At 35.8% G+C, this 12,579-nt stretch overlaps 1 protein-coding gene across 1 annotated transcript in view; it reads right to left on the bottom strand.

Moving 5' to 3' along the window:
- The window catches only part of LOC110173200 (rho GTPase-activating protein 20), a 42,899-nt gene extending 33,395 nt beyond the window's left edge, over window positions 1-9,504 (bottom strand). Inside the window, exons 1-2 of the mRNA XM_020939195.2 lie at window positions 9,253-9,504; window positions 736-821 (exon numbers count right to left, since the gene is read on the bottom strand). Coding sequence (XP_020794854.1) covers window positions 736-821; window positions 9,253-9,327 — 161 coding nt within the window. The 5' untranslated portion in view covers window positions 9,328-9,504. The remainder of the gene's footprint in view (window positions 1-735; window positions 822-9,252) is intronic.
- Window positions 9,505-12,579: the final 3,075 nt, after the last annotated feature.

The following is a 12,579-nucleotide window of genomic DNA, read 5'->3' as shown; positions in this document are numbered from 1 at the left end:
AAAATCGCCTGGGTTGAGAAAGGATTTTTCTCATAGAGCGCAATGTAATCACAAACTGCTCGTGTCTGTCTGACAGGGCACCTACAACTTTCAAAAATGTTGGATTTTGTAGCGATTTTTACCTATTTTTAGACCATAAACTTTTTCTCAGCTCAAAATCCTTCAGTTGTCTTAAAAAACTCTTTATAATCGTTCGCTCCGGCTCCGCTCTAGCTCCTCTCGCTCTGATTAGTCAAAGTGATCACGTGATATACAAAACTGTGCTCCATGCGTGCGCTTGCGTGCATTGTCACGTGCCCGCGGAAGAAAAGAGCACTACTGCACATGCTCAATCGGCTCGGAGCCACTGGAAGTACCTCGCCGGGCTAAAGGTGAATCTGGAGTCATGCGCCATTGAGCTTGGCCCATTGACTTAAATGGGGTGGCATTTTGAAAGCGCTGGGCTTAGTTTACCCTGGTGTGTGAATGTGTGTGTGAATGGGTGAGTGGTTCCTTGGTGTAAAGCGCTCTAAGTGCCTTGAAGGTGGAAATTTATAAAAATGTGATTAAATTGAGCCGTTTTACTACAAATTATAACAACTTCCATGATTACAGCTATGGTAATAGTAGTAATAGTATGTTTATAAACAAAATATTTTACACATTTACATTTTTATTGCCACTGAGACTCACAAATAAACCAGTTTAGACAATGGGTGAAAACTACTTTAGAAGTTAGAACCACACAGTTCTCACCTGGACAGGGTCTTGGACCTGGTCAGGGCTTTGGTGATGACCAGAGACGGAGCAGACTGACGCCGGTAACTCTGAGACTTCATCCTCTGCAACACAAACAGAGCATTTTAAATATTAAAGCAAACTGACCAAAGAAAGTGTACGATAACAAAATCTGAAGAATAGTAAGTTGCAACAGATAAATATTGAAACTACTTTATGCCAATTAAAATAAAGCAGGATAATCCCAGTAAACCATTTTTAAACACAGTATCATTAAAAGGCCAGTATAAAGAAGCAATAATTAGTCATAGTTAGTTAATTATTTGACCCTCTACAGCTCAAATCTTGTCATATCACAACTAAAATAACAAAAATCGACCTATTCTTGCAAAGAAATTGTACACACGATAAATACTGAGCCCCAAAATGCATTAATCCAACTTTCAAATATGGAACAAGAAGTTAATACCGTAATTATTAAGTGATTATCAAGTGAGTATGACAGGTTTTCATGTTTGGTGGGAAAGTACATGTGGTCAATATTTATCATACTTTTACATCAGTGAAGTGGCAGTGTGTGGGGAAAAAAGTAGAATTGCAGTAAGTAAAAATACAGGAAGTGGCGCAGTTTGTGAGAGAAAAAAAAAAGAGAAGTAAATTACAAAAAGAATTCTGACAAGCATTGCAACTGCCATTAGAATTTGTGATTTATGTTTTAATGAATTCACATTTTAAACACGTCCAGAAGATTTGACAAAAAGACTGAAATATGAACTGAGAAACTAAAACAAGAATCAAATTTCAAAACGTTTTTTATGGAGAATAAGACTATAAGATATTTAGTTGTTCGTGGAGGAAATAACAGTACGAATAGTTAAAGAAAAGTTTTTTTGTTACAAATACTAGTTTCCATGTTTATGTGTTTGAGTTTCCTGACATTTTGAGGACTTTTCAGCTTTCAAAAGATGTAATATTTAGTTTTAAATTGTTCATTGCAATGGTACTTAAAATTTTGCAGGTTAATTAAACTGTCCATTGCACACCAAGAACAACTTACAAAAGCAGCTCTAAATCAGGACTTAAACAGGACTAAACCAGGTCTAAACCAGGACTATACCAGGTCTAAACTAGAACTAAACCAGGACTAAATCCGGACTGAACCAGACCTAAACCAAGATTAAACCAGGACCGAACCAGAACTAAACTAGGACAAACTAGGACCTAACAAAGACTAAACCAGAACTAAACCAGGTCTAAACCAGGATTAAACCAGGACTAAACCAAGTTTAAACCAGGTCTAAACTAAAACTAAACCAGGACTAAATCAGGACTGAACCAGAACTAAACTAGGACTAAACTGGGACCTAACCAAGACTAAACCAGAACTACACCAGGACTAAACCAAGTCTAAACTAGGTCTAAACTACAACTAAACCAAGACTAAATCAGGACTGAACCAGAACTAAAATCGGACTAAACTAGGACCTAACCAAGACTAAAGCAGGACTAAACTGCACTGAATGAGGTCTAAACCTGGACTGAACTAGGACTAAACTAGGACTGAATTATTTTGCAGACCTTTGCTAATACTGTCTCACTGTCTGTCTTGTGTTCAGAACAGTGTGAGAAAGCTTAAAGATTGATGGTTAGTTCAGATACAGGAGATGTCCTTTCACATTCCCTCGGTTCATTTCTGATTTAATCACAGTCTGTGGGTTTTGGAGGCCACTCAGAGTCAGGCAAATGTAATGAATGTACTGGACATACAAATACAGGCTTATGTAACAGCGCCTCACTGTAAACATGAGGCAATGGGCCACTATGTAATAGTCAAGGGGGAGTTTTGGACCAATGACGTAATATTGATTGGATTATGTTAAATTACAGATGCATTGCAAAATCTGTGCATTTTTACCATTTGAAAGGTAGAATGTTTACCCGATTTTGTCAATTAATCTTAGAATATGGCTTTGTTTCAGATGGCATCATAGCTGCCAGCTAAAATGAATATTGTTAAAATCAGTAGTGGATGAAGTACTCAGTTTTGTTATTTAAGTAAAAGTGCACATACAGGTACAAAACGTTACTCAAGTAAATATAAAAGTATTGCATGAAAAAATTAAGCAAAAGTATTAAAGTGCCTGTCTAAAAATGTACTTAAAGAGTAAAAAGTCAAAGTATTTTGCAGAGAGTTTTAGAACAATTAAATCATCCTTTAATTGGTCTAAAACTCTCCGCAAAATAGTTTTACTTGTAGTGATTTTGATAACGAGTTTAGCCAATTTTAAGTGATTCAATTGATTTGTTAATTTTTTCTTTTACGTCATTACATTTGAGAGTATGTATCTGTACTTTCTACTCCACTACATTTTAGATCTTAGAAAAGTAAAATTTCTTTTCTTTATGGTTTTAGACTTACTGAAACTGCTGAGACTTATTTTTAGCTTCTGTCCCAACTTTGAGCAAACCAAATACACAAAAACTCAAAACAAAAATTAATAAATACTTAAAGTACAGACACCTAAAAAGTGTACTTAAGTATTGTACTTTTACTTTTGTACTTCATTGCTTTCCTCCACTGGTTAAAATGTAGATTTCTGTTGTAGTACAGTAAAGTCCAGGGTCTAATCGCTTAATGTTCAGGTTCAACATTTGGGCTTTTACTTTTTGGATACTTCATGGCAAAGTACAATGTAATCAATAGGAAAAACTGTCTCTTGTTTCTGAAAACCACCCATTTAGCTTTGAATTGTTAATCGTTACAGTAACAGTCCTAATTTTCCATAATGCTTGAACCCATGGATACAGATAAAATGAAAACATCTTCCTTTTGTCGTTATATTATTTAAAGATGCACTGAGTAACATTTCTGGTCAAGTGTAAGCTAAGGACACCAATGATGGTGATGGTTAAAAATGGTGATTTTAATCAACAATTTTATTTACTTAAAGGAGCATTGTGTAAATCCTTCTCTCCGTGGAGATGTTATCGCTTTGTCTGGAATGTTTCACAGTATGACATTAAATGGTAATATCGCTCTTTATATAGCTCTTTTCCACCTTCAAGGCACTCAAACCGCTTTACAACTCAACCATTCACACACCAGTGTACACAGACACTGAGGGCAAGGGGGGTTAAGTGTCTTGCCCAAGGACACAACGACAGCATTCATCCGTGGGAGCTGGAATCACACCAGCCAGCCTGTGGGTCAGAAGGTCTGCTGAGAGCAGGATTGGAAACGCCAGCCTTCAGAGCAATGGGCACATGAGCTTCTGTCAACCCTTTAACCTTTCTATCTTCATGGAGATCAAACCAGACCAAGTTACAAGTCAGATCTGTGGAGAGGCGACCCAGCTCACACTCAGAATATAGTTTTTCTAGGTATTTTTGAGCTATAAAACCACTGTAATTGAATAAACGTAGAGCTGTTTAATGTCATACTGTGCAATATTCAAGGCAGAACAATGCCATATCCATAGAAACAAGCAGGTGACAAGTCCTCTACTAGAAAAGTTACACAATGCACCTTTAATTGCAAATTTAGCTTGACATTGTGGGCAACCTGTGCATCGTCGGAGATTGTTTAGCGTCTAACATATCCATTAGGTGTGTGCATTGCCATGAGTGTGACGATACAATACAAATCATGATATACATGTCACAGCTCAATGTATCACGATATATCCCGATACTAAAACATAGGACAATATATTGCGATTTATCAATAATTATTTCTATTAATACAGTCAACTACACCTTAACGAGAACACAATTGTATGAAATATAATGTATAAAAATGTTTAAATCATCATAACAGTGAATGTAACTAGGGCTGGGTATCATTAAGAAGTTGCCGATACGATACATAGGCCACGATACAATACATATCTTGATACAGTGCACTTTCAATTCGATACGATATATTTCAAATCAATTCGATACGGTTCAATAAAAAATAAAGGCTAAATCATGGCTGTGATACTAAAAGTCTTTGTTAAACCACTTCTTGTGCAAAGTTCATATGAAACACAAACATTTGAAATTATAAAAACTGTGAAAATGTCAAATGTGTCGAGTTTCCGTCCTCTAAACAAGCAACAAAAACTGTAGCTGTAACAAAATAATTGAGCTAAAATACACCAAAAAATATTCTTGGTGATATATCGATACAGCAGCCCACAATATCGATATTGTATCATCACATTAAGCAATACGATATATCGATATTTCGATATTTTTGCACAGCCCTAAATGTAACTAAAAATCGATTTGGATGCATTTTGAATAGATTTGAGAATTGTCGAATGAAGTATCACGATATATAACTGGATCTGCTTTTTCTTACACCCCTAATATACATGGAGACAAGCACATGACACCACCAGGGTCTGATCTGTGGAGAGGCGACCTCGCTCACAAGAAAGTAAGATATTTTTGAGCAATTAAAACATCTGTAATTAAATAAATGCTGTAAATGTATTGCTAAAAAAAAAAAAACAAGATAGATTTCACGTCATACTGTGAAGAACGTTCCTGCCAAAACAATAACATCTTCATGGAGACAAGCAGGTTTTGGACCCTCCACCAAAAAAGTTACATAATGCATCTTTAAACTGAGAACTAGAAGGCCGCTGGTTTGGTCCCATTGTCCCAGTTTACAGATTACAACGTTTGTTTTAATCTAATTGTAACAGATTAGTGAGTGTGAGGCCTGACAAATAAGTATTATGTAACCACAGCTGCTGCATTGTACACAAGATTAACCCACATTTAATTATAGAGGCCAGGACAATTCATTACATGTTATTGTTTACATGAAGCAATTAGCCAAACCAGGACTAAACCAGGACTAAACCAAGTCTGAACCAGGACTGAACCAGGACTGAACCAGGACTAAACTAGAACTGAACCAGAAATAAATAGGTCTAACCCAGGCCTGAAACAGGACTAATCCAGGACTGACCTAAAACTAAACCAGGAATGAAGCAGAACTAAATCAGGACTAAAACCAGGACTGAACCAGGACTAAACCAGGCCTGAACCAGAACTAAACTAGGATAAACTAGGACCTATCCAAGAATAAACCAGATTTCATCGACGTCTAAACCAAGATTAAACCAGGACTAAAGCAGGACTAAACTGCACTGAATGAGCTCTAAACCTGGACTGAACTAGGGCATAACCAGCATTAAATCAAGTCTAAACCAGGACTAAACCAGGATTGAATTAGGGCTAATCCAGGACTGATCTAAAACTAAACCAAGACTAAAGTAAGTTGAAAGCATCACTGTCCATTGCAGACCAAGAACAACAGCATCTTTAAACCAGGACTAAACCAAGTCTAAACCAGGTCTAAACCAGAACTATACCGGTCCTGGACTAAACCAGGTCTAAACCAGTACTAAACCAGGTCTAAACAAGCACTAAACAATGACTGAAACACCTCTGATATACTGTCTAACATGAAACACCTCACAAAACCAGTCTAAACGAAGACTAAACCAGGTCTAAATCAGGTCTAAACCAGGACTTAACAAGAATTAAAACAGGCCTAAACCAGGATTAAACCAGGTCTAAACCAGGACAAAACCAGGTCTAAACAAGCACTAAGCAATGACTGAAACACCTCTGATATACTGTCTAACAGAACACCCCACAAGACCAGTCAAGACCAGGAGAAAAGCAGGACTAAACGAGGTCTAAACCAGGACTTAAGAAGGACTAAACAAGCACTAAACCAGGACTAAACAAGGACTAAACCAAGACAAAACCAGGTCTAAACAAGCACTAAACAATGACTGAAACAACTCTGATATACTGTCTAACAAAGAACACCCTAAACCAGGACTAAACCAGGTCTAAATCACCATTTAACAAGGACTAAAGCAGGAATAAACCAAGTCTAAACCAGAACTAATCCAGGACTAAAATACTACTACTACTTAACATTGTCCACAGTCCTGTAGTATCTGTCCAACTGGCTCCAATTCACCTTGAGTTTGTCTTATATAAATTGGCTTGTGCAGGTGACAGTTTAACCACACTGACTGTTCATTGTGTGAACCAATAAAATCTCCTCTTTTTGACCTGAAAACACTTGAAAAGAAGCACTTATCCAGATTTACGTGCGCCTACATATTTTTGACGTTTCACAATGTAATATTATTGATTCTACCAGGGTCACAGTTGGGTGATACATTCCTGAGACTTGAGCGTCACAATGTTAGCTTTCAGGGCTAAAAATAAACACGAAAATACACTAAAATGCTCAAAACTGAATTATTGTTCGCTTCATCATGCATGTTTTTAAATTTATTAGGGTTAATTTGGGATATTTTGGGTTTAAATAATAACCACGAGTCTATTTTTTTATTTTTTTATCACTTCTATGTAAATTTCTTGGCAGTCTTTCATCTAATTGCTTGTTTTTCGCTTTATGTTCCGCAGTATGGCATTAAAACTTATATTTCTCCATGGAGACAAGCAGCAGACTCCAAGTTACAGGTCAGATCTGTGGAGAGGCGACCCCTCTCACAGTACGAATGCACGTTTTATTGGTGTTTTTGAGCAATAACAACACATGTAACTGAATAAATATGAGATAGATACATTTACTGCTTTAGTGTGGAACATGTCAAACAAAGTAATTACATCTCCATGGTGACAGTGACAGAGCCTCCATCAGAAAAGTTACATAGTGCAGCTTTAAATGAGCAATTTTTAGTGTTAAAGAGCATCGCATTACTAAAGAAAAACCTATATAGGCCTAGCTATAAGTTATTTTAAAATGAATTTGATATGGAAATATTTTAAATTAAGTTACACAATTTGTATGAGAAAACACTGAAATTTTAACAAATTATTACGCTATTTTCTGATCTGTTATAATGCTGTTTCCTCATCACAAACATACTGTACCCGGAGTTGTGTTGTGTTTCATTAACACCTGTTTAACACACAAACTCTGTATATTTTGGCTGAGTTCTTCAGAAATAGAAAACACTCTGTTCCACCTTGTGATGTCATGTGGTAATACATGAAGTGCTCCACAGTGTTTTTAAACTTCACACACCTTCACTTCAATCATGTGGATAATTTCAGCCCTGGAATTGACAATCTCTACTAAACTAAAGGTAAAAGAAGATGTTAACTGGAAAGCTCCCGATTCATGACATCACAAGGTGAAACTGAGCATTTTGAGCTTTGGAGATGTAGACAGACTAATAATAAAGAGTTACTCAAAAAAGTGTGAATGAAACAAAACACAACTCCAGGTATGTTTTCATTCTAACATGGCTTAAATTTTGTCAATTTTGCATATATAGGACTTTTAAACTTTTTAAAATAGACCCAAAGCAACTGCCCACTATGAATAAATATATAATAGTAGTAGTAGTAGTAGTAGTAGTAGTAGTAGTATAGTAGTAGTTGTAGTAGTAGTAGTAGTAGTGATAGTGATGGCATTCAATCTGCTATGTAATCAATACTTATGCCTACCTACTTAGGCTTAGAAATATATAAACTTTATTGATCTACAAGGTTAATTACTTGGACATAGTAGCTCACACATCGCAATAAAAGATAAAAACAGCAAAGACGCAACAGTAATTAGGTTATAATAACAGTTATAATTGGCCTAATCGATGCAGATGTGCTTTTAAAACAGATGAATACGCCAAATGAAAGAAAATACATACATTTATAACTTCTAAGCCACGTTATTTTGAATGGGGGGCTTGTTCAGAGTTCACAAAATTTTTGAGTTGTTTGACCGCCGTGAACTCCGCTTTGACCTCCAACTCTGAGTTAGGTTAACAAAATCAACCAATTTATTGCTCTTTTCCGCGTTTCTAACCGATTACGTCGCCAATTACATGCGTAACTTTTTTTTTTTTTTTTTTTTTTTTTAAGAGAGCACATTTACACTGAAAGATGCCAAATTCTAACCGCGTTTTACCCAATTACAATAGAATTTATAAGCTTATAATAAATAGTTTTTAAAAGTTTTTTGTTCTTTTTTTTTTTTGTTGTGCATTCTGTTTATTTGTTGAATTGTTAAATTGAATAAAAATGTAAATACCAGAAAAGTTACGATGCTTTGGGGTTGCTATCAATATCCTTGGACACAGATACAGTAAGCTACTTTTTAGCTTTTTTTTTTTTTTTTTTTTTTTTTTTTTTTTTTAAGATAAAACGTTATTTTATTTGTTAAACCCAAGAAATATTTAAAATACAAAAAAATACATATATAAATAAGTTACATTGCAGGTGGCGTGGACTAGCAAAGACACAGATACGGAAGGCTATAATTTCTTTTAAACCATTAAATTTAATTATTTTTGTTTTTTATGTTAAATGTTTTTTTCATTTGTTAAAAGAAAAAGCCTAAAAAGTAAATTAGCAAAAAAAAGTACAACGCAGGGCGAGTGGGCTGCTATGTTGCGTTGCTATACAATTCCTTGGACAAAATACAGGCTATCATTTCTATTATAGCGCCATTGTAAACAAAAGTACTTATATTTAGTGAAGTCTTACTGTTTTATTGTCCGGTTGGGCGCCTGCTCGGTTGGGGTTGTTGTCAGATTGTTGTTGCGGAGACATGCTGTTCATTCACCGTGTACCGTCCACAGGTGATGTCCGGCGGGAAGAAAGAAGTCCTCCAGTAATCTCCGCAAACACGACTCCATCTTGACACAAGTTTTTAAAAGTTGATTATGTGAAAATTTAGTCCAGAAGTTGTTCAAAGTCTCTCGTTTGTAGCCGGTTTGCAGCAGCTCTCACCATCACTGACTGACTTGGCTCTGGTCTGGATAAGCGTCTCCCTCGCGCTTCTTAATGCGTCTTTACGCACGGGACGTAGGCGGCGCCAGAGCGCAGAGAATAAAGGACCAGTTATTTTATCATAACAACCAGATAACACATGTAAATAAAGTTAATTATTAAAATATTAGTGACGTAGTGGCAGTTGGCAGTAGTTTAGTAGTAGCAGTAGGTCTAGTAATAGTAGTGGTAGTGGTGGTGGTGGTTGAAGTAGTGGCAATTGTAGTAGTAGTAGTAGTAGTAGCCTTATACTAGTAGTAGTAGTAGTATAAGTAATAATGTTGGTAGAAGTAGTAGTAGTCATAGCAATCATAGTAGTAGTAGTAGTAGTAGCAGTAGTATAGTAGTAGTAGTAGTAGTAGTAGTAGTAGTAGTAGTGCTAGTAGTATAAGTAATAATGTTGGTAGTAGTAGTAGTCATAGCAATCATAGTAATAGTTGTAGTCGTAGTTGTAGTAAACCCTATAGACCAAATATTGTAATTTTCAAACTATACTACAGCTGCTTCCACTAGTAACCTACACATAAAGTCTTGTTTACATTTATGTACATAGTTATAGCTTTGAGAAAACACAAACGATCAATAACAAATTAAACACGTATGTTAAACTATAAATTATTCACATTCAAAAGCTTATACTTTAGTTCAACAGACACTGCACAGGTACATTTACAAGACCAGTAAAAATCACAAAACTCAATAATTACATGTGATTTGTGCTGTGTTTAAATGCATAAGACACATTGTAGAATCAAAAATACCTGGTTAATCAATGGATTTTCCGAGTAATTGTTGTCTGTAGAGGATAAAGTATAATACATTTTAAAATAATTATTTCGGTCATATTAATTTCATTTAATCTTTGTCACATAATTATTTTTCTATTTTAGTTTTTAGTACTTTTTTCAGTAATTATACTTGTCAAAACCAACTCAGAAGTGAACAGTTCAAAAGAAATCAGACTACTCGCAACTGTCTATATGACATTAAGTAATCTGATAACTCTAGAAGTCAGATTTTGGTGTACATGTAAACAAAAAAAAGGTCCTGTTTTAGTACTACGGGTATGATTAAGTTACAGTGAAGACCTATTAACTTTGTATTTTAACCTGTATTTAAATAAAGTCTCAGTTTTAGAGCCATTTTTCCTTTGCACCACAAACATATTTAGATCTAAAGGACAAACTTGATTAAATATTATTGGGTTAATAGGTTGTAGCTGGAGGCGGTCTGAGAGCACTAGTGTCTATGTGGGAAAGACTGGAAAATTGTAAATAGGCCATGAGGTTATAATAAAGGTTAGCAGTGTATATTTAGGACCTTTGTGTTTTTTTAAAGGTGCACTGTGGATCTTTTCCTGTAGGTTATCCAAGCGCCAACTACTTGTCTTGCAATGCCTGGAATGAAAACACGGTCAAATTTAAAGCTTAGATGTAAGTTCTTTGTGTTTTTAGGTGCACTATGTATGGAGTAAGAAAGCCTTCAGAAATATTTGTGTACATAGGAAAAAAAATCTGTGCATATTTTCTGAAGTTGAGCATAAAATAAATATTTGTAAACTCCCAAATGAGTCCAGTTGTGCATAACATGTATTGTGTCCATCGGAATACGAATTGAAAAGTTACGACATCAAGAATTACAATCACGAAATGAAAATTTACGATTACGTTTCCTTCAGTACAAATACAAATTCACAGACTCGACTTTATTGTCAGAAATACATCAGCACTTCACAGGCATTATTAATGAGCAGAAGAAACATCGATCGAGATGCCGGACTTTTGCACCGCACACAGATTGAACCAGGACTAAACCAGGACTAAACCAGGACTGAACCCAGACTAAACCAGGACTGAACCAGGACTAAACCAGGACTAAACCAGGACTGAACCAGGACTAAACCAGGACTAAACCAGGACTAAACCAGGACTACACCAGAACTGAACCTGGACAGGACACTAGAGTCTCATCTGTGAATTTGTATTCATTCTGATGAAAGCGTGATTGTAAATTTTCATTTTGCGATTGTAATTCTTGATGTCGTAACTTTTCAATTGGTATTCTGATGGATGAAACACACACAACACATTTTATTTATTTATTTTATTATGATTGGACTCATTTGAGAGTTTACGAATATTTATTTTAGGCTCAACTTCAGCCAAATATGCATGGATTTCTATTCTATGCACACAAACATCTCTGAAAGCTTTCTTACTCCAAACCAATGTAACTTTTCTAGTCGGGTATCCAAGCGTCAACTACTTGTCTCCATGGAGATGTTCTTTGTTTGTCTGGAATGTTCCACAGTACGACATTAAGCATTTGATAATTATCGCAGTATGAGCTGTTTGATTATAAAGCTCAGATGTAGGACTTTTGTGTTTTTTAGAGGCACTAGAAACTTTTCTGGGTGGGTATCCAAGCGTCAACTACTTGTCTCCATGGAGATGTTGAATGTTCCACAGTATGGCATTAAGCATTTGATAATTATTGCAGTATGAGATGCTGTTTGTTTTAAAAGCTCAAATGTACAATCTTTATGGTTTTAAGGGGGCACTGCGAAACTTTTCTGGAAGAGGAATCCACCCACCATAGTTAACAGCTCCTTTTACTTTTAGTTCAATAGAGATCGGCAATTCCAGGTCTGAAATTATCCAAATGATTCTTGTGAAAGTGTATGGAGTTTTGAAAAGACAGTGGAGCAGAGTGTTTCCTGTTTGAGAGAAGAACTCAAGCCTAAATCTGCAGGGTTGGTGAGTTAAACATGTGTGAATGAAACAAAACACAACTCCAGGTCTGTTCGTGATGAAGAAACAACATTATAACATAGATCAGAAAATAGTGTAATACTAACACTGGCAGTAGTGAATGGCCCCATAATTACTTTGAGTCTAAAGTGTGTCATAAACTGGGCTAAAGAAGAAGGAGGCCAGAGAATCACGGAGAAGATTCAATCCCCAAATCGGACACAATCGGCCTGTTTTTAAAATCGGGATCATTTCAATAATTACTTTCCGAGTAGGTTCAGTACCGCCGTGG

The sequence above is a fragment of the Boleophthalmus pectinirostris genome, unplaced genomic scaffold, assembly GCF_026225935.1.
Source record: "Boleophthalmus pectinirostris isolate CB_2022bp ecotype Guang Dong unplaced genomic scaffold, ASM2622593v1 HiC_scaffold_11, whole genome shotgun sequence".
NCBI lineage: Eukaryota > Metazoa > Chordata > Actinopteri > Gobiiformes > Gobiidae > Boleophthalmus > Boleophthalmus pectinirostris.
This window is presented reverse-complemented; position numbering and strand designations above follow the sequence as displayed.